Source organism: Protomyctophum bolini, assembly GCF_963924005.1.
Source record: "Protomyctophum bolini genome assembly, chromosome: 9".
Taxonomy (NCBI): domain Eukaryota; kingdom Metazoa; phylum Chordata; class Actinopteri; order Myctophiformes; family Myctophidae; genus Protomyctophum; species Protomyctophum bolini.
In genome coordinates, this window is record NC_137870.1 from 26,777,151 (window position 1) to 26,800,690 (window position 23,540).

Genomic DNA, 23,540 nt, shown 5'->3' on the forward strand with positions numbered 1-23,540 from the left:
ACAGTAGTTGTACTTGTATGGCAAGGCTTGTGTGGTTGATCATTTTGTGTTACTGTACGTGCGCAGACTTTGCATTCTGCATCATTAGCATTTATTGTAATGAAACTCTACAGGAGATGCATGAAAGAATTATGGGAGAGACAGCAGCAGTTGTATTACTGTATTAACTGCACTTGTGCGTAGCCTGTGTATGTATGTTCACTATTAAACTCACACTGTCTATGCTGTTAAATTCAACATTAAACAAGTGATTTCTTTAGTCACGACTCACGAGTGTCTGAACGTTTACAAAGTACTTCCCAGACATAAAAGTACAGTACAGTACAGTAAAATACAGTAAAAACATGAAAGCAAAGTCTAGCTTTCCATTCCTCCAGTATTTGCTTCTGTTACTAGTCTTGTCTGCGGATCTAAGATTATAGGGAGGGTTCATTGGAAAGGGTCAGACAGTTCTGAAATGTAAGCAGGGTACAAAGCTGTTCAACAAACCATACCATTTTAAAATCCATTTTGAAAACCACAGGTAGCTCAGTGAAGAGGCAAGAACTGTGGAATGTGGTCAGATTTTCTGGTTCTTGCATCTATCTATCTATCTACAGTATCTATCTATCTATAATGTTGATTCATTAGTCTCTTGAGACATACTGTATAAGGAAAAGAGGGTACTGTTTTCCCTTTGTTTTGCAGATGGGTTCCCAGATTGTGTATATATTTACTATGGATTGTACTGAACTTTTGTCCTTATCTGTTGCACTATACCTTTACAGGGAATCAATTATAGAGGGATAAACTATACATTATGCAGCCATCACTGCACTCACGTTGCACGCATGCAGTTGATTGGCAATTCCCCTGTGATTGGTCGGTGAACATGTTGTTGCACAATGTCCCACTCAGCATGAAGCACAACACTGGCTGTGTGTGTCATGACTTCAACTGAAAATTACCCCATTCACTACAGGGGCCATGCGCGCACGCACACGCACACGCACACACACACGCATTCTCAGACCTGTTGCAACAGATTATGAGATGGACCCAAATCTATACGTCACCCACTTCCGGCGTCAAGCGTTGACATGTATTGTGTTCTGTTGCATCACACGTTGACGTGACCAGGCTCCCGTACGTTACTGTGACTTCACTCATAGGTTGTTCATTTAACTCTGAGACCCCTCTAACCCTTCCAACTATTCCAACTAAACATGTGGTTCTAGGAACCAGTGCAGTGCCGTTCAAGATTCTTGGAACTGTGGTGCTTTCTGGCTTGGGTTTCCACCATTTAACCAGAGCTATTGTACTCTGGTTCAGTTGATGGTGCTACTGCTAATGTGCCTAAACACCAAATAAAGAATACATCATACACTGAGGTCATTGACAACACAAACAAGTAAACTGTATCCCAATGAGTTGTCCTGCATCCGTGAATGTGACAGCTGCCTATTTACACATCTGTACCCTTTTCACAAGTCTTGGTTTTGGTTGGATCGTTTCATTTTTGCTTCGGCAAAGTAAACGTATGTTTTTGAGGTTTAATGTTTGTTTTAAGTTCAATGTTTGTTTTAAAAACGCCATTGACAATAAAGACAATTTAATGTTTGTTTTGTCACCTTTTGTTTTACATCACCGTTACAACACCTAATCAACATGAGTTAGACTTTCATATATTAGCGCCCCTCACTTCACACAGGTCACGGGTGTGATTTTTTTCATGCTTATACTGTAAAGCTATTTGGGTTTAATTATAATGGCAGACCGTCTCTATATTACCTTGGAGCATTGGCATTGCTTATGTTTACATATTGCATCAGTGTCTTCCCTTTTCCAACCTGCTGATTATTGACAGGACCATGTACAGTATGTTTGTTATTGCCTATAGGCATTTGGGACAGACTGACTCAGAGGTGCTGTTTTTGAGGAGCGGCTATGCCTCCTATGTCCAGCTTTTGGTGTGTAACCCAAATTTTGTCCTAAAGCAAACATTAAATGCCATTGACAATGAATGGACAATTTTTTGTGTTTGTTTAAACACAAACATTGCGTACCAAAACAACAATGACAAAGGTGAGGATGCAAATTGTGATTGGCCGGAATTAGACGATGTGTGATGATGTGCGCCCCTCACTTTACACGGGTGTGATCTTTTATTCCTTGATTTTTTTGCAGATGGGTTCTCAGACACACACACACACACACACACACACACCTATTTTTCTTGGTGGGGTTGTAGTGCAGTTTGTCCTTGACTGAGGTCACTGATGGAGAAATCGATGCAGAGCGATGGACAGACAGATAAACAGACATTGGATTTGGAAGGTGATGAAGGGATAAAGGGATATGAGAGAAAGATAGTCATCAGGATTATCTCAACATAAATAGAGATAAGATGCCTACATGTTGTTATTATGTGTAATAATAATTATGCTGTACTTGTAAGAGACAATTGTCCTTGTGAGTGAGACCAGAGCTCCCCCCAGTGGACCTCTGTCTTTCTGTCGCACACACACACAAGCCCGCGGGAAGTACTTTACAATTTACACTAGCAGGGGCTGAGCGTTTAGTAGGGGGTGCGCGCGCATGTGCCTCGTGCACGCGCGTTTTCGCGCATTTTCACACGGAAAAGTGGCTTTTACTTTCCCTCTCCACACGCAAGTTATATGAACAAACTGACAAAATGCATCATAAAAGGCAAGGCATAGGCCTATTTAGGCTACACATGACATTGGCAAGAAGCCGATATCAAAACATAGAAATTATAGCCCTATTATACAACAGACGAGCTGACAGCGCAGCGCACTTGGGCTCGGCGACCCGGGTGTTTTATCGTCATCATTCATTATAGATGATAGATCCCTCCCCGTCAGAATCTAATATCTAACATTAAATTGCAGCAGCATTCAGCAGTTCAGTTGGCACGGCGGCCATAGTAATTAGTTAAATACTATATTATTTCTCACTGCAATAGTGACCATTAGAGAAATAATATAGTTAAATAGTTAGCTCTAATGAGTTTCATTTAGAAACGCAAATGAATGAAACGCATTAGAGCTATGGACCAGAGCTAGTTAAATAGTAAATGCTTTACCTTAAACCCCAAATGTGCTCTTGCGCTCCGGAGGGGGTGGTAAATTCCCTCATCATGGCATTTAGTCATTTACTGTATATCCAACGTGTGTTACTTGTCCAGAATGTCATTATGTACGTGAGGGTAATAACGGTAGTCGCCTGGCTCATGGCTGCAGGTGCAGGGGCCGTGGCCGCCCGGGCGTGCAGGTAGACTCGAGCTCGACCCCGGCTGAACACTGCTGCTGGTGCTGCTGCTATTTTTATTATTGTCCTCCGACGACGACGACGACGACAACTTCACGACAATGTCCTCCTCAACGTTAGCACTCCCCTGCTGAACACTGCTGCTGGTGCTCATGATGATGAAGGGTTCATGAACTAGACTTGATTTGGGCTTGGACCCACCAAAGAAATCACTAATTCTCTTCTGAGCGATGTTGACAACAACACACAGAGTTTGGCTGTTCAAATCCGTGCGCCCCGTAACCGGTAACCGGAAATAGCGTCAGAGACGACGATAAATATAAAAACAAACCAAAAAAGTCACACAAGTATAGTTTAAGAATACTATTTATGTTATCCTCCAAGCAGTCGACTTTTTATTTATATAAATAACGTGACATTTCTAGTATTCATATATTTTTCTTTTTCTTTTTTCTTCCTCCTGTTCGAGGGGGGCTGTGCCTGGGTAGCCTGGGCACCATTTAATTTCGGTATATGATCCGGGCTGGAGCCGGATGATATGCCTACGTCATGTTGTAGGCAATGGTTTGCCTACAACAAACAGGAAGCTGTTTGTTGCTTCCTGTTTGATTAAAAGCAATAAAAGCTCTCGTAAGCGAGAGCTTTTATTGAGAGGGAGAAGGAAGTTGTCGCCGCCTGTTCATCCTGTCTGGCGACTACAAAACAATACTACAACATGACGTAACCACATCATCCGGCCCCAGCCCGGATCATACGGACTTTTGAAACAGAGACCAGGCTTTCCTCCGAGGCGGTGGAAAGCCTGGTGAGGCGAGGTTAGTGCCTGGGGGGAGGGGGTGCTTCAGCCCCTCCGGCATGATAGACAATAGAAACCAGTAAGACGTGCAAACGCGGGAAGCGAACGCAGCTGAGACCCTGCAGATAATGTCTGTCTGTCTGTCTGTGTGTCTGTCCCGCTGTTACTGTATATGTGGACCTGGCCCCTTTTGTGCCCATATATGGAGCTGAGTGATTGCTGATGCAACACACTCCATATTTGGACGTATAGCGGGACAGACACACACACAGACAGACATGATCTGCTAGGTCTCATAGTAAGTACTCACTGAATTCGCAACAACCACAAAAAACACAAGTTGCACAGTACACATAATGGGGCACTACAGCAGTACAGCAATGTTGTTTATAGGCTACCTCGAAAATCTGAATAACCATGCAATATTCTTCAGTGTTTATGGGAGCACTCTAAGGAGCAGACGCAGTCCACTGGAAGAAAACAGAGCAGGGTCATGCTTTTATTTTTTACTCCAAAGGAGGGTATAGGCCTACTGTTTTATTAATACCGATCCGATATTGATATTTTACATAACACGTTTATGCCATATCACAATAGTACAATATCCAAAATCACAGACAATTTCCAGTCTAATATCATATGGATATAATGTTGACACTAGGTGTTGTAATCTCTAAATACTGGACCCTCGTCTGGTTCTGACAGACAGGTAGTGTGTGCAGGCTGGGTGGTGTGTGATAATCCGGTTGAAGTATTCCTTAGTTTCCTTTGGTACAGCGACTGTGGCGGCAGGCCCGGGAGAACAATAACGCGACACGAGACAGTATCACTCTAAACTTCTAAAGGTTCACAAAGTTTATTACACAAACAGGAACATATATAGTGCTAGATCATAATGACGTGACCACAAGATATGAGACAAAATAACGTGCCTACTGCAGCAAGGCTGACCTTGCTGTCGCTGAGATGTCTCTCGTAGCCTAGCCTATCTATAAAGTATGCTACCGTTCAGGCAGTACACAATACATATCAAGTACACTGTGTCTCAAGTTCAAGTACACAGACATGGGCAACTCATGATTATTATAACACTAGGGATGTCCCGATCAAAATTTTTGGCTCCCGATCCGATTCCGATCATTTGAAAATGACGTGATCGGCCACGATTTCCGATCACCCGATCCGATCAGGACAACCCTAGTTTGTTTTATATCACCATTACATCACATAATCAACATTTGACTTTAATATATTAGGGCCCCTCACTTCACACGGGTGTGATATTAGCGCCCCTCACTTCACATGGGTGTGATTTTTATTTTATTAATAGATTTTAGGCATGCGCATTCTCAGTTCAAGTAAAAGAAAATGCAATTCACCAAAGATCTCAGTTACCTGAGACGTTACACCAACATTTTTATATAGACCATCATTCGTCATAAGCACGTTATCCAAGGTGGCCCAGAGTCACTAACTGAGGGCAACGACAAACACTGTACGATATACAAGAAAATAACAACAACAACAATGAGCAATGCATGCCCCTCATTGGATCAGAGCAAAAATAAAAGAAAATGGGCATGTGAAAACAGGGAGTAATGTGTCACAGGGTGGTGGGTGGAGAAGGGGGGGGGGGGGGGGTACTGTGTCATGGGGTGGTGTGGGTGGAGATGGGGGGGGGGGTACTGTGTCATGGGGTGGTGGGTGGAGATGGGGGGGGTACTGTGTCATGGGGTGGTGTGGGTGGAGATGGGGGGGGGGGTACTGTGTCATGGGGTGGTGGGTGGAGATGGGGGGGGTACTGTGTCATGGGGTGGTGGGTGGAGATGGGGGTACTGTGTCATGGGGTGGTGGGTGGAGATGGGGGTACTGTGTCATGGGGTGGTGGGTGGAGATGGGGGGGGTTCTGTGTCATGGGGTGGTTGGTGGAGATGGGGGGGGTACTGTGTCATGGGGTGGTGGGTGGAGATGGGGGGGGTACTGTGTCATGGGGTGGTGGGTGGAGATGGGGGTACTGTGTCATGGGGTGGTGGGTGGAGATGGGGGGGGTTCTGTGTCATGGGGTGGTGTGGGTGGAGATGGGGGGGGTACTGTGTCATGGGGTGGTGGGTGGAGATGGGGGTACTGTGTCATGGGGTGGTGGGTGGAGATGGGGGGGTACGGTGTCATGGGGTGGTGGGTGGAGATGGGGGGGGTACTGTGTCATGGGGTGGTGGGTGGAGATGGGGGTACTGTGTCATGGGGTGGTGGGTGGAGATGGGGGGGTACGGTGTCATGGGGTGGTGGGTGGAGATGGGGGGGGTACTGTGTCATGGGGTGGTTGGTGGAGATGGGGTTACTGTGTCATGGGGTGGTGGGTGGAGATGGGGGTACTGTGTCATGGGGTGGTGGGTGGAGATGGGGGTACTGTGTCATGGGGTGGTTGGTGGAGATGGGGGTACTGTGTCATGGGGTGGTTGGTGGAGATGGGGGTACTGTGTCATTGGGTGGTGTGGGTGGAGATGGGGGGGGTACTGTGTCATGGGGTGGTGGGTGGAGATGGGGGGGGTTCTGTGTCATGGGGTGGTGGGTGGAGATGGGGGGGTACTGTGTCATGGGGTGGTGGGTGGAGATGGGGGTACTGTGTCATGGGGTGGTGGGTGGAGATGGGGGTACTGTGTCATGGGGTGGTGGGTGGAGATGGGGGGGGGTACTGTGTCATGGGGTGGTGTGGGTGGAGATGGGGGGGGGTACTGTGTCATGGGGTGGTGTGGGTGGAGATGGGGGGGGGGGGTACTGTGTCATGGGGTGGTGTGGGTGGAGATGGGGGGGGGGGTACTGTGTCATGGGGTGGTGGGTGGAGATGGGGGTACTGTGTCATGGGGTGGTGGGTGGAGATGGGGGGGGTACTGTGTCATGGGGTGGTGTGGGTGGAGATGGGGGGGGGGGTACTGTGTCATGGGGTGGTGGGTGGAGATGGGGGGGGTACTGTGTCATGGGGTGGTGGGTGGAGATGGGGGGGGTACTGTGTCATGGGGTGGTGGGTGGAGATGGGGGGGGGTACCGTGTCATGGGGTGGTGGGTGGAGATGGGGGTACTGTGTCATGGGGTGGTGGGTGGAGATGGGGGGGGTTCTGTGTCATGGGGTGGTGTGGGTGGAGAGGGGGGTACTTTGTCATGGGGTGGTGTGGGTGGAGATGGGGGGGGGTACTGTGTCATGGGGTGGTGTGGGTGGAGATGGGGGGGGGGGGTACTGTGTCATGGGGTGGTGGGTGGAGATGGGGGGGTACTGTGTCATGGGGTGGTGTGGGTGGAGATGGGGGGGGGGGGGTACTGTGTCATGGGGTGGTGTGGGTGGAGATGGGGGGGGGGGGGTTCTGTGTCATGGGGTGGTGGGTGGAGATGGGGGGGGTACTGTGTCATGGGGTGGTGTGGGTGGAGATGGGGGGGGTACTGTGTCATGGGGTAGTGTGGGTGGAGATGGGGGGGGGTACTGTGTCATGGGGTGGTGGGTGGAGATGGGGGGGTACTGTGTCATGGGGTGGTGTGGGTGGAGATGGGGGGGGTACTGTGTCATGGGGTGGTGGGTGGAGACGAGGGCGAGTCTGTAGGAGGTGAAGGGTCTGGCTTCCGTTGTCGTAATTCTGTGGATTGGACCACTGTCTCAGCCACAATCACGTTCTTCCCTAAAGACTGGAGAGACACAATGCTTTTACTTTACATTACTTCATAGCATACAGTAAGTAAAAGTATCAATACTGCAGTGTAGAATTAAACAGTCAGGAATTCAAAATTTAGATTTTTCTTTTTTTTACTTTTAATTGAGTTAAAGTACAAATGTATTGCTATCAAAATGTCCTTAAAGTACCAAACGTGGAAAGTACTCATTATGCAGAATGTCCCATTTCAAGTTTTCAAATGTTTGAAAATATTTTGAAAATAGCAGATCTACAAGCTCACATGCGTGAGCTTGTGCATCGGCTATTTTCAAATGGCCGAAATGTAGGCCTGAAGTGGTTACTGTATGTTTTGTAATAATAATCATACTAACAGTAGTAACTAAAGCTGTCAAATAGATGCAGTGGAATGAAAGTACAATATTTGGATCCGAGATGTACTGTAGTTGAGTAGAAGTAAAACTATTGGAAATACTCAAGTAAAGTACAAATATCTCAAGATTTACTTTACACCACTGCATAAAAGCACCAGGCCTTTCAAGGTTAAGCTTCAGAAAGGGATCTACGCATGCACACTGTCTGGAACTGCTCTTCATTAAATTATTGAATAAAGACCATGTACAGTACAGTACAGTACAGTACAGTACAGTACCACTCACTTCTTTATACACAGGTTTAATGTTTGTCTTTAGTTCAAAGTTTGTTTAGTAAACGCTTTGACAATGAAGGGAAAATTTACGTCATAATGTGTCGGTTATGTCATATTGTCTCTTTATTGTTAATGGCGTTTAATGTTTGTGTTGGCACCGTATGTTTATACATCACCATTACATCACCTAATCAACATGAGTTAGACTTTAGCACCCCTCACTTCACACAGGTGTGATTTTTAAGTTCCAGACAGTGTATGTGTGGGAACCCTTTTCTTTGATCATATAGATCCCTTTCTGAACATTCGGCCCCCTCCTGGTTGTCCTATGCACCTGTCACTATAACTTTTAAGGTGTCCATCAGCCTTATTTTAAAAGCTTAAACTTCAAAAACAGTAACCTCCTTATTTTTTATTAACATGCCCTAAAAATGCACACAGACCACCCATCTGACCTCCCAGACAATGGGTCAGTGGGTCACAGATTTATGTTATGAGTCATGACTCACAAATAAATATATATATTTTCTGTTGCCTACAATTTTCAAATTAATTCAAAAGATTTTCCAGAAAATATAAATAGAATAAAATCAACCGCTTACCGCTGCATTTTGAGCTTGCGGATCTGCTACTTTTGGTGCTTTTGTGTGACGCTGTAGTATGATCAAGTAGGGCATTCATTTACGAAAAAACTCCAAAAGTTAGAATGTGGAGATAAGAGATTGCTGCCAGACATATATACTGCAGTTACCTGGTTGTCTGCCAGGGCCTCTTTGGCCATGTAATATTCTCTCTTTATCTTGATCTCCACCTCCTCAGGGATGTCAGGAACCATCAGGTCGATCATATGGCCAATGAAGAAGACCACATGCTGACAATCAACCAGTTATTAGTAGAACGCAAACGCACTCTGCCAGACATACAGAGCATCCAGCAGCCCAACACAGTAACACAGTAGTGACTTTGAGTGGCGGTTGGGTCAAACGCGCTCTACCATCAGTTTTCCTTCCACTGTGATTTTGTATAAACAAAGGTATATACTTGTCCTAAACTCTTGTCCAGAATCTATAAAACCCTCTCCAAAAGCACCTCTTTACAGTTTTCTACATCTAAGGATCCACAAAGAACTTATTTTTCTTTTTTCCCCCGCACTCCCCACAACATTTACAATTCTGTGCCTATCGGGTTGCAACTCGAACATAGAGCTGAGTCGGCTTTTGCAACATTCGGCACGGCAACTCGCTTTAGCTTGCTCGGTGGTTCCTCTCTTGGCTCAAGTGTCAATGGTTGGATTACATAATGTTTATACATTCAATTATTGAATTCTTATTTAAGTTTGAATAAATTAGTAAGCCTAAAGTTAGTATGGGGCTGGGCTAGTTTTATTTTATCCCTTGATTTTGTAACCCATTTGTCACCCGATGCCAATTGCCTAAGCTATAATCCTGGGCACTACTCTCCCTCTGTCAACCTGACGTCAATATCGGTAAAGGGAGCCAAGTCCACAGGTTCATGTACATTTTGATTTGCATTTCCATAGGGATTACAACGTGCGTACGTGGGTGGGTGCGTGGGTGGGTGCGTGCGTGTGTGCGTGCACACACTCAATCTCGTGCAATCTCACCTCAAATACGATAACAAAGGTGAGTCGAATCGCCAACAGATGAAAATATTCAGGCAGCAGGTCTCCATTCTGATCCCTATGCCCACGATACCTAAAAAGGGATCGATACCACAATGACTTATCTTATATCTGTCCGTCTTGGTGTCTGACTGTCTGTCTCTGTGTCCCTTTTATGCCCATAATATGGGCATAAAAGGGACACAGAGACAAAACGCATTTTTACCCATATTATGGGTAAAAATGCGTTTTAACAGCGGGCAACAGCCATACGAATTGTCCGGAAGTGCAATATTTGTAAATGGGACCCGGCAACTACTGGCGATAGCAGGCGATAGCCAATGAAATTCATGTGTTGCTTTGTTTGTTTACCTTCCATACCACCTATACGAGGACATAGGTAATGACAGCAGGAACGCCCCAATAGGCGATTTGTATCGCCCAGAGTCGCGTTGTTAGGGAATTGGCTTCTCTGATTGGCGGACCCAATCCATCTACAGAAATTGGTTGAGCATTGTGTGACATTTGGGGGCTACACACGTTTATTTTGCCATTGACTTGAACGCCAAATGCTGTGACGGAGGGGGGAGTGAACCTACACACAATGCCACGAGTTGGAGCGGTTAGCACCACACCGCTCAAAAATATGTAATCTTAACTAATAATTCTAGATATTGCATCCTCAAAATTTGTGGACGAAATGTGTGGACGTAATGCGTCCACAGATATTGCACACTGTGATTGGCTGGAAGGTGTGTCATTCCGCACTGTGATGGGGGACACCGTTATAAGTGGCAAATAGAGGGGGGAGAGAGACAGAAGGGAGAGAGAGAGAGATGTCATATCCCCCGAACGGATATGTACTAGTATCAACAATGTATGTTTTCGTATGTGTCAAGGTGATCTGTCACAATACTTTTTCATATTTTCATATTTTATAATCTTGCCAATCAAAATTGGCATGTGTGTGGGCGAGTGGGCATCACAAATCTGGTCACGTGACATCCAGGCATGGTGTCGCTGCAAAAATGTTACAAATGTGACCAAACGCTGGACTGATGAACAGCACAGTTCTCGCGCACACTCTCCATAAACAGGTCTGCTGCTGATATACCTGCAAGGTGTGCTGGAGAAGTTTCCCGGTGCTGTTGCGAGGGTGAAGTTGACGTAACCATGGAGGCGGCTGTTTGTGGTGTGGGCATAGTACAGACGAGGAAGGAAGGACGTCGTGAATGCTATCAGGAACGCCTTGGAAAAGAATAATAATATAATAAACATCAATACACACACACCTAATGTTGCACACACATCACACACACTAGAGGGAAACAATGAGCCTGATGAGTCCCGGCCCAAATCAGTGGGTCGGGCTCAGATCTTTTTTTATGATCAGCACTTTATTTGTTTTGTTTTTTACAAAAAAAAGAAAGAAACAACAACGGAATACAAATATGTGTGGACATTATATATGAGCACAAAAATATAATATAAAACAAGGATAGTAAAAAAAAAAGAAAGAATTTGTTTACACGACCAATAACGGTCTGAGGGAAACTTTGGCAGCTGCTATCTACAGTATCTACTGACCCACGGTTGTCCAGAACCGCCACAAAAGGCCTCTTGCCCCGGGATCTGGACAGGGCCCCTGACCCCCTGTCCAGGGTCCAAATATGGAGCTGGTCTGTTCTGACATCACAACACTCCATATTTGGGCATGCCTGACACAGACCTCCATATAGGAATAAAGGGACACAGAGAGACAGATCCAGAAATCTCCATATACGGGCATAAAAGGGACACATGGGTAGAAGCGGTACTCTCTGACACGGGTACAAAGGGTATTGCATAGCCGGGTGGGGCATGAATCTCTAACTTCCATCGTTACCAACTCGGGTGCTCTACAGCTGGGCACCAGTCTAGTTATAATAAAGTTTAGAACACAAAAAAGTAAACATTATCTTGTTTTTGAGGGGCACTATCCCCTCCAATGCATGGCTTTCCGAAATTACGTCATGTGGCAGCCAAGTCTATGGACGTTAATGTTTGTTTAGTTATGATGAGTAATTCGTTTGCTAGCCAAGTCTATGGACTTTGTTTAGGGCAGCAAATGAAAACGTAAGACGTCATCTGGCTGATATCTTGGTAAATGGTAAATTCATATAGCGCCTTTATCCAAGGCGCTTTACATAGATTGTGCATTACATTCACCCATTCACACACACATTCATACACTGATGGCGGCGGAAACCTTGCAAGGCACCAACTAGCACATCAGGAGCAATTAGGGGTTAAGAGTCTTGCTCAAAGACACTTCCGACACCTTGCGGTTACCATCCAGCCACTCTACCCCTGAGCCACCGCCGCCCCTTGTATTAATTTTGTTTCATACAAGAAAGGATGGACAAATGAATGAAACCATACAAATCAATGTGGAAAAAGCTTCACAATTATTATTATCACACACACACACACACACACACAGAGAGAGAGAGAGAGAGAGAGAAACTCACGTTGGTGATGACAGCAAGGTGTGTGATGACCTGCAGGATGTCCAGCCAGATGCCGATGCCTTGAGCCCGCTCCACCACCGGGCGGCGATACTCACGCACAAACTTCTGAGCATCCAACCTCACCTCCACCCAGTTGTTCACCAGGGCAAAGACTGGAGCCAGAGGGCAGGCTGCTACGAAGATGGTTATGAAACCAAACTGTAGAACTGTAAGAGAGGGGAGAGGAGAGGAGAGGACCATTGTGAACCATGTGTGCAGTACCTTCAGTTGTCACGGTGATTATATTTTACTTTCGACGATCATAATTGTCAAACAAATAATTGTAATTGACGATTTAATTGTGTTTTATTGCACTGAACTTATTTTGGTTACTGAATTTATTGGAACATAATACAAATAATTTTGATTGATTGAATACTTTATTAGTCAGAAATGTAAACAGTATGTGGTACAGTACAGTCAGACATTAAGGTTCTGGGTACCTTTTCGGTAAAAATACATTTTAGGCTTTTTAACACACATTGCACAGGGCAGACAAATGACTGTCGTTGATTATGTCAAATAATCACGATTAGGCCATTTCAATTGTGTAATAACTGTGACAGGCGGCCATTATTAGTCAGACAGTAGAATATCCTTACATTGAAACTATAAACACTGTAGCCAGATGCCAGGTCAATAATGACCTGGCATCTGTCTACATAACATGCTATCCAAATGATATCTTCAGACTACGGCGGAAGATTTGGAGTGAGTTCATCCCATAGTTTGAGAGCCAGAAGGGAGAAGAGTCACTATATACTGCTTGTTAGCCAGTGTTTGCTATGCAGTACGCACCCATCTCCAGGTACTCGTCGAAGAGTCCCTCACACACCAGCAACTGGTAGTCTCTCTCCCAGGGTGACTGCTCTTCTGGTTCCTCTACAGGTGTCATGTTCCTCCTCTGCCACCAGGCCTTCAGTTTCCTGAATGTGGTTTACAAACTTTACATTACACAATTTAAATAATATATATAGTTGCTGCTCTTATTTCCATATTTAAACCTTTTGTGGGGTTTTTTAATCGTTCATAGATCAATAAATGAATTACTTGATCATACAGCTTCACACAAAAGCATCAAAAGTAGCAGATCTACAAGCTTGAAATGCGACACGAAGCAGTACGTTTTGAGCTTGTAGATCGATTGAAATCGATCGATTTAAATCAAACGATTTAAATTGATCGATTGAAATTTGACGATTTAAATCGACCTTAACTGCATGCATAGCTTCTGCTATCATGACTTAAGCTTTCTGAATGTGCTTTACATACCGTACATACATACAGTGGGAATACTTCACTGGTTATTTCATCTGGTTTTGTTCAAGATCCTACATTTACATATTAACCATGCATCAACCTGGTATCACTATTTTGGGCTTGTATAAAATAGGGCTTACTGTAGTTGGTTAGTTGTTTCAAACTTAAAGTTTGAAATTCAAAGTGCAAGGTATTTGTTTATGGCTGTCATTTATGAGGCCATGTAAATGTAAACTTACGGTGAGATGAATTCTTGGACGTTGTTGATGATCTGTTTCCCAACCATGATAACGAGCAGCTCCTGTGCCAGTTCTATCAGACAGCCTCCAGGACCACACTACAATTATATAGGGGGACATGAATTAGTTGATGATTGATTGATTGATTGATTGATTGATTGATTGATTGAATACTTTATTAGTCAGAAATGTAAACAGCACTTGGTGCAGTTAGACATTAAACATATTTGCCATTTTTTTACTATTTTGAAAAACATTTTAAACTAGAACTGCACTCTGTAGAGTGCATACTTGCTTGTTGCACACTAGTAGGCCATAAATGGCCTACTAGTGCGCAAGCAGAGTACTTTCGACCGCTACAAACTGTAACGTGCTGAATTATTAGGTTTAACTATTTGCTACCTACCTACTTTATGCATTTAAAAAGTAGTATTATTAAGTATGGTACAAGTTTCTATCTATAAAAGAAATACAGTTTTATCGATTTAGAACTATTCTGGATCCCTTTTTAGTTTCTCAAAGAAAAATAAATCATCGATATCCGATGAAAGAAAAAGGTATATAAACTGAAATATAACTTGATGGTTATATATTTGATGGGGAGCCAGTGGAGTTGGTGTAGTACTTGGGTGACGTGACTGATGACAGGGGTTTTCATAATAAATGCGACCTAAATACAACATAACATAAATAATATAACTGAAACTATCAGGAGGCAGGGGTGGAGCTAACATCTGTCTTAAAAATGTAAATGTAAAACTTTTGTCTCCATAGTCCATACAAACATGCAAACAGAATACACACTCACATCTTCATTGCGTATTCCAAACAGGGTGTGATACTTTCCAGGGTAACCAATGAACCTGGAAAATATAGAAACAGGTCAGCAGGATGCTGTGATTGAAATTATACAGAAATAACATACTTTAAACACTTTTTACACTAGAAATACGGTATGATTTGAGTTTTGTGTCTTTGTGTCTGACCTTCCCTTGAAGAAAGCGATATAAACAGGAGAAGAGTAGAAGTTGACAAACTGGAAGATGAAAACTTTAAGGATGAACATGTCTTCATATTTGGATTGAGTTCGATGCATCTCTAGAGCAGAACAGAAACACCAATATAAACTGGACATAGTTTTCTTTTCTGTAATACAAAATGTAGATTAGAATAATAAATTGTTATGAATACCTGGCTGTCGTAGTTGGACGTAAGGGAGTTAAGCATGTGGAAGTGTGAAAGGAATGGAGAAGATGAGGAGGAGAGGAGGTGGAATAAGGAGAAGAAGACGAGTAATAGCGGTAGCACACTCCAACCGAACAGGGACTTTAACTCACCCCATTGTGTGAGGAAGTGTGCCAGGGAGATGTAGACTCTGGACAACATCAGAATCACCAAGAGATTCAACACGGAACCTGAAATGCTGGCGATCCTACCTGCCTACACAGACAGACAGACAGACAAATGTGGAACCAGATATATATGAAACTAGAATACTAGATATAATAGAATATAATAGAATAAAGAAACAAACTGTATATTGTGTGTAATGTATGCACTATGTACTATGTGTAAGATACTCTAGGGACAGTGCCCTCATTCAACACCCTCATACCTGACAAACGAACTACTCCACTAGAGGGAGCAACAACAACGATCTGGTACCACCCACATTTAGAATAACTACTCTGCCACCAAAATGTGGAATTAAAGGGTGTAAATGACTGGTTTCTTTCAAAATTGGCCTGATAAAAACAGCCAGGAGGAGACCATAAGGTAAGGTAAATGTAAATTCCCTTAGAAAGGATGTGTCATTCACTGCCACCATTTCTCCATTTTCTCCTTGCATTATTGTTGTGTACATGTTGATTCATTGAATACATAAGACCACAATGGAAACAAGTCCCCAGGACATTTATCCTTAATGTCTGACTGTACTACATGCTGTTTACATTTCTGACTAATAAAGCATTCAGTCAATCAATACGTGTGCTGTGTGTACCATTTGCATTGTGTGTACTGGTGTGCAGTGTTTGTACTCACTGACGATATGAAGAACTTGGCTTGTGATTTATGAATGATGATGGACAGAATGGAGCGATAGAATATGATCCCCACCAGGAAAATCATCACCACAGCAATCTGCAAATAAAACCAGTTCAATCACCAGTTAAAGCTACACTATATGCAACTCTACTGGGGTGAATATTATTTTTTAACCATTCTGTGTGGCAGGTAGAGTATCTCTGCTGTCGGGCAGAAACCACTACCAGTGGTAAAAGTTCACACACACACACGCACGCATGCATGCACGCACGCACGCACGCATGCACGCACGCACGCACGCACGCACTTTTTGTAGGTCCCTTATCGTACATCACTGCACCTCCACTGCCAATGTCTGAGAGGCTAAATGTCATCAAGCGATGGTTCGTGGCTCATACGCCGAAATATAATGGACCTTGATATGAAAAGGGTTGAAAACCACTGTGTTAGGGCTCAGAGTCAGTCTCTCACCATAACAATGATGACCATAACACTGGTCAGTCTCTCACCATAACAATGATGACCATTACACCGGTCAGTGTTCTGTTGAATCGTTCTTTGCCAGGAAAGTAGGGCTCCTCCGCTCCGGTCACCGGGTTCCTCGTGGTCATGGGAGCCATCGCTGTGAACTCTGGCCTGGGACGCTCCTGTCAGGGGTCACAACCCGTCACCTTTTAACCTTCCACCTCTGACCTTTACAGTTCTAAATCCTAAATCCTCCTCTCTGCACCTGAACTAAACTGGACGGGGTGTGTGTGAGTGTCTAGACTCAGACTAGAGAGAGCGCTAGAGAGAGAGAGAGAGATGGATGGATGGATGTTGCTAATGATCTGGGGACCCCCCCAGAATAATTTGGGGGACCCCCCCCCCCCCCCCAGAACAGTGTGTATAGGCAGTTTCCTTAACCATTTAAGCCATACTGTATACATTGTGGTATAATAAATAACAAAAATGGCCAATCTACAAGCTCATGTTACATCGTGATTCAAATTAGCCATTAGAGCTATAATGTTCAAACATTGTAAACGTAAAAAAGAGAAGAGTCCCAGATGTCAGACCTCAATGTCGGTAAAGGCAGAACAGTCCCATCGATACGTCAGAGTGGAGCTTCTTCTCTTCCAAGACTCCAGGAAGCTCACAGCCCACAGAGACATGAACACAGAGAAGAACACTGTCCCTCCGTTATCAAACAACAGGCCTGCCTATACGGTACACACAGGTGGAGAAGGTCAAATAATTGCTTTGTGTGACAAATGAACATGGCAAAAATGACCAAAGTGCTGGTCCTGTGTCGTGTACCTTTGGACTACATTCACTTTATTTTTTGTGGGGACACTGTTGGGTGCTCAAAACCCATAACTTAGTCACTAAGTTATGAGAGTAGTGAGACATGTTGTGAAACAGATAGTGAGACACACAGTGAGACAGTGCAGCACATCGCTCGGCGCTCAAAGTATACAGTAAATTTACCTTTAAAGTATTTGACAGACTGGAAGTGTGCCAAATGAAATGCCTGAATATTTTTCATCAAACTATTCAATGCCTTCCATATCCATACAGTTGGATGCTTTTATTTGTTATTGAAAAATCAACCCTATTCTGAATAGAAATTGTGTTGCTTCATCACCGCCCTGAGTTACAAATCATAGTTTTCTATGGTGGAGAAGCTTTAATAGTATAAGATATATTTAAGCTTTTTGGAATTAGTGTTTTTGCTTATTTTAGATATGCTGTATTATGTCATGGGGGCACAAATAGCACCGAATACTATAGGGAAGACCCCAAAACCCTTTTCTCTCCATTATTAGACAGATACAGTACCTTGTATACATGGCAGATGCTCGACAGGTTCCAGTAGGAGCAGATGTTACAGAGGGGACACATGACGAAGCTGTCCCCACTGGCACACAGCTCCCTGCTGCAACACACACACACACACACACACACACACACACACACACACACACACACACACACACACACACACACACACACACACACACACACACACACACACACACACACACACACACACACACACACACACACACACACACACACACACACACACACACACACACACGAGGATGGTGTAAAAGGTCATGTCCATCCCAGACAAAGGATCTAAATGTTTCAAGAGACTAAACCACACCATGTACACACACACACACACACACGAACACGAACACGCATGCGCACACACACACACTGGTATACTCACGCTGGGACATCAGTGTTCACGAGCCAGATTCCAAACATGAAGACCAGTAGCCCAACAACAGAGACAGGCAACAACCATGCTGTATAGAACCCTGCGCACGCACGCACGCACACACACACACACACACACACACACACACACACACAAGTATCGGTACTATACGAATAACAGTTTAAGTCCACACTAATTATCCATAATGTATAAATGATGGATAAGGGGTCAGGACAACGATCGAGACCTTTTCTTGGAGGGGTCAGAATAAAATTTGGACTTGTTACTACTGTAGCTGTATCTGTATCTGTATCTGTTACTGTTACTGTTACTTTGACAGACCTGTGTTGTTTAGATTAAACACAGCAGCACCTGGGAGGAAGTGGACTATGAAAGGGGAAGAGACAAAACAAGTTCATGTTCCTACACAAAATTAGGTGGTGCCTCATTTGCCTGGTGTTTTTTTTTCTTCCCCAGAATGTGTATTAATCTATAAAACGCTGCTAAAACATAGCATAACTAGAAAGGTCGCAATTTTTCAAAATTGCAAAGTGTGGTTGCCACAGTCGCTTACATAGGCCCCTCCCACTAATATTGCCAGCCAATTACAATGTCACGTCACCCCTGTGATCATGCATAACTACTTCGGAGGATATTTATCTTCCAAAAATCATGTTTTTGCGACAAACGGTAAAACGGTAAAGGGCCCCAGCACGAAAAGCTACTATACGGCCTGTTTTGAAACGGAATATACAAAAGATATATTTTTTTCTTTCACTTAAAGGAGGAAACTGATGACAAAAAGATACAAAAAGAGAGAACTATTTCAACTTCATGTTGACATATCCGTGGTGCAGTAGATCATATCATGGAGATGTGGTCCGGTCCCATATAGATCTGAAGACATTTCTGCAAATGTCAGTTTTCTGAAAACCCTGTTTCTATGTCAGTCATTCTTAAAGTTTTTCATGTCAAGGACCCCAAAAATATATGTAATTGGCCGCCGACCCCCATCTGAAAATATGTTGTTCCAGGGACCCCCCATGAAGCAAAGATTGAGTTAAAAACGATCGCTCTGACAGAATATATATTCAAAGATTTGCAACACATTTTCACGATTTTTCAAAAATAGCAGACCTACAAGCTCGTAGCGTGGCACTCGTGCCTCGTTATGAGCTTGTAGATCTGCTACTTTTCAATAGCTAAAGTATAACATACTTCTTAAAAAACCAATATACTGTACAGTACTATGCTGCGTGAATAAACATACAATTTGATAGCATACAGTAGAATAGATCACCCAGGTTTTATGGTTTTTCAATCCTCACACGTGTGTGTGAGTGTATGTATAAGTGTTGCAACACTTAAAATGTAGAATATGACATTTTAACGGTAATATCGTATCGATATCGTAATATTTGTTATAAAAACAGAGATTTGAAATACGGAAGTTTACGGAATGTATTGTAGTCGATAGGGCTCGCGTGAGTACATGACCACGTGACCGGGCTGTTTTCTGCGCCCTCAATGTCGCAACTCTGTCTATACTCTATGGCTCTGTTGTAATCCAAACGTACACGTGTGTGGGTAAAGGGATAGGGTGGCCTGGCTGGGTGTATGACTTGACTACCGTGGCCTGAATGATTCAGCCCTGCAGTGAGATATGATCTGGACAACAGATGTCAATATGAAGTTGAAGATAACATTGACCACTTCTGTGTCTTAGTCATACTTCTCTCTCCTTTCTTTTGTAATCTTTTTTGTCATCAGACGGACAGCTTGGTCAGATACTTCTCTCTTTGTTGACGTTTTGTTAACTCATCCTCCTGCCGTTAACCCAGTGGTGGAAAGTAAATAAGTTTACTCAAATACTGTACTTACCGGTAAGTACAATTAATGTACTTTACTTGACTCCAATTTCCAATACATTTACAAAATCTGTAGGAGGAGAAGCCAAAAGTGTGTTTTGGAGAAAATTCAAAGGAATTTCTTTCCTGACGAAAATGGGCGTGGCCTATATGTGGAAATGCATCATGACCAAAAGAATCCATGGAAAAAGAAAATGTGATTGTACGACTTACGGTTCAAGAGTTATAGGGAAAAACGTAAAGTGGGCTGTTATAGCGCCACCATGAGGCCGACTGATGTAATTCCTTTTCAATTAATTTTCATAATTATTATGAACCTCCCTCCCAAGTCTTGTAAATATGGCGCTTACAGTCTCCACTCTCCAATGGAAAAAAATACTTACATTTAGTCTTCGATTTCCCCATTATAAGCCTATGTAGAACTAATTAATTAATATCAATTAAACTATACAACGGATCTCTTAGCAAAATACAAGCACACTATTCCCGGTCAATTTGACATATGGCTCGAGTGTGTGTGGCAGAAACTGTGGGAGGAGTAGTGCGGCAAAGTATCGCTCATTTACAATAACAATAGTCTGGTTGCCCTGTTAGGGCAACCACACTAATTATGTGCACCTTTTTACATTGTTCTTGTAGTGTGTTTTTATGCTTTGTTTCCTAGTGTAATGTGCTTCACTGTCTGCCTGTTATGCTTTTATGTTTTATGTGGGGACTGCAGATGTTAATATGCAATGTCCTGCATGTGCAAAAACAAATAAAGCAAAAAAGATTTGATGAAAAGGGAAAGAGGCTGTGTTTTTCACTAGGGATGTCCCAATCACGTTGTTTTTGCTCAGGGATCGGGGCAGCCCTAGTTTTCACACAGTAGTGAAACTTAAATTTGTATATCTAATCTGAAGTAGATTATAGATAGTATTATAGACAGTATAGAATCACATAGAGCCTCATCTTCATATTACAGTATCATGGTTGGCAACAGTGGCATGCATGATCCTACCCAGCCAGGCAAAGTACAGGGCGATCTTCATAGTATACAGTATCATGGTAACAGTGACATGCATCCTACCCAGCCAGGCAAAGTACAGGGCTATCTTCTCTCCATAGTACTCTCTGATGTGGTCCAGGGGCTGGTACCTCCTCCAGCGGGACCAGCGAGCCCAGTACTCTAACAGGATCTGCCTGAGAGACAGACAGTCTGGAGGCACCGCAGGGCCTCTCGGCTGCTCACAGGGACCCTGCAGACAGACAGAAGGTTTTACTGATTGTGTACAGGTGCATGTGGGAGCAAATGTATTGGTTTGATATTTCCGACTGTGTTGCCCCCAACAGTTTTCAAATGCTGCCGTCATACAGTCTGGAGCATGGAAGCTCTGAAAAACAATCTAGACTTGCTGCTTAGAATTAACGGGACTTCAAAAATATGTTTTAAAGATATTTTAAAGGTTCCTTCCGTGGCTTTCGTAAGGTGTAGTGTGGCTAGCGGCTACGCAAGACTATTTCCCCTGGTCTGTTTGTGCATAAGCCTGCATTGTTTATGGGAAGCAGTGGTGGAAAAAGTACTCACATTTTGTACTTAAGTAAAAGTATCAATACTGCATGTAGAAATACTCGATCGTTACAAGCAAAGTCCACAAGTGTGTAAGTGTGTGTGTGTGTGTGTGTGTGTGTGTGTGTGTGTGTGTGTGTGTGTGTGTGTGTGTGTGTGTGTGTGTGTACCTGGTGCAGGGGGAAGGCAGCAGTGAAGACCTGCTCACTGACCAGCCGGTCAATTCCCACCTCACCTTTCTCCACAACACCATACGGAGTTCTGGCTAAGATCTCATACAGCTGGCAGGCAGGCACGCACAGACACACAGACACAGACACACAGACACAGACACACACACTAGCCTCGGAAACCAAGATGTTTACAGTCACACACACACACACACACGGCACGAAATTCGAACTTGCTGCAACACATTGCAGCATGAGAGCTTGTAGATCTGCTACCCTTCAAATCCATGAACTTGAGCTCCACGATGCATGAATCACTGACTTATTATTTAACCCCCCCCCCCCGGGCCCCGTCGTCGAAGCATTGAATTTGTCTCGTTTTTAGGGCTAGAAGCTTCGACTTTAAGAAAAAAACGAAGGTGAGGCCTACTACATAGTATTAGCTAATAATAATAACCAATTGGTTGTAATTAACAGATGTAGTAACAGAGACACTCACCACTCGATGTCTCTGGGTTGGTTTGAAGAATGTCTCCATGTCCCTACTGCCAAGAAACCTGTGTACAAATGTAACATGTAACATGCAGCTACTGCCGCTAGCACTATTAACCATCACTACGTCATTTTGGGAAATTGTAAAGTGTGCTTACTCCTGTTTACTCCGTTATCTTTGTATCCATGGCACGTGATCAGCATAAATTGTAATTGTGTGGAAGCTTGATTCTGTATGTAGGAAAATAATTTGGAATTGGAAAACTCCTAGGATCAGCTCCAACCTTTTCCCGTCATAAAACCGCTGGTTGCCTTTCTCTACCTAACTTTTTATTATTGGGCATTCCAATTAAGAACGATCTGATTTGGACATCACATCAGCTGGTTCTCAAATTACCTGTCAGGAAGAACACAGGCAGTTGTGTTGTTGCTGATGTGGGGTGTATGTGTAAAAGCAGAGGCATGGCATTCCTAACTTCCCAGCTGGTTTCTTAATCAGGTGACAGCTCACAACGCGTCACAGCGTGACACGTTGTGAGCATTAACACCCGGCATAACAAACCCGTAGGCTACTGGATTTCTTCTCCACTTACGGTAGTCTAGTTTTTATTTGTTGACACAAATGTCAATAATATTATTCACAGTTTTAGTCGACAAAAAGAAATCGACAAAAAAAAATCATCATAGTTTTAGTCAACAAAATGGTGTAGTAGTAGTAAGGTGGAGTCTTACTTCTCCATCTTGTTGTTTCTGAAATCACAGGTGTAGTGGTACGGTGGGGGGTTGGGGACGTCCTGCCTCAGCAGGTTGGGAAGTGACAACTTCTCCAGGACTTCCTTGGTCCAGTTGAGTTCCGGGGGCGTCACCACCTGCACCAGTACACACTAGTTAGAATGGACTGTACCTCCGTACCTGCACCAGTACACACTAGTTAGAATGGACTGTACCTCCGTACCTGCACCAGTACACACTAGTTAGAATGGACTGTACCTCCGTACCTGCACCGGTACACACTAGTTAGAATGGACTGTACCTCCGTACCTGCACCAGCACACACTAGTTAGAATGGACTGTACCTCCGTACCTGCACCAGTACACACTAGTTAGAATGGACTGTACCTCCGTACCTGCACCAGCACACACTAGTTAGAATGGACTGTACC

The 23,540-nt window shown here is 43.7% G+C and overlaps 1 protein-coding gene across 1 annotated transcript in view; it reads right to left on the bottom strand.

Annotated features, from left to right (window-relative positions):
- Positions 1-7,618: 7,618 nt before the first annotated feature.
- Positions 7,619-23,540, bottom strand: part of ano7 (anoctamin 7) — a gene marked incomplete at its 3' end in the record, with an annotated part of 28,873 nt that continues 12,951 nt past the window's right edge. The window contains exons 6-24 of the mRNA XM_080771998.1: positions 23,110-23,246; positions 22,385-22,442; positions 21,886-21,996; positions 21,236-21,404; positions 18,308-18,398; positions 17,908-18,004; positions 17,145-17,288; positions 16,596-16,733; positions 16,084-16,182; positions 15,378-15,480; positions 15,027-15,138; positions 14,849-14,903; positions 14,041-14,138; positions 13,340-13,467; positions 12,503-12,708; positions 11,107-11,240; positions 9,996-10,086; positions 9,123-9,242; positions 7,619-7,738 (exon numbers count right to left, since the gene is read on the bottom strand). Of these exons, the coding sequence (XP_080628124.1) occupies positions 7,619-7,738; positions 9,123-9,242; positions 9,996-10,086; positions 11,107-11,240; positions 12,503-12,708; positions 13,340-13,467; positions 14,041-14,138; positions 14,849-14,903; positions 15,027-15,138; positions 15,378-15,480; positions 16,084-16,182; positions 16,596-16,733; positions 17,145-17,288; positions 17,908-18,004; positions 18,308-18,398; positions 21,236-21,404; positions 21,886-21,996; positions 22,385-22,442; positions 23,110-23,246 (2,211 nt within the window). The remainder of the gene's footprint in view (positions 7,739-9,122; positions 9,243-9,995; positions 10,087-11,106; positions 11,241-12,502; positions 12,709-13,339; positions 13,468-14,040; positions 14,139-14,848; positions 14,904-15,026; positions 15,139-15,377; positions 15,481-16,083; positions 16,183-16,595; positions 16,734-17,144; positions 17,289-17,907; positions 18,005-18,307; positions 18,399-21,235; positions 21,405-21,885; positions 21,997-22,384; positions 22,443-23,109; positions 23,247-23,540) is intronic.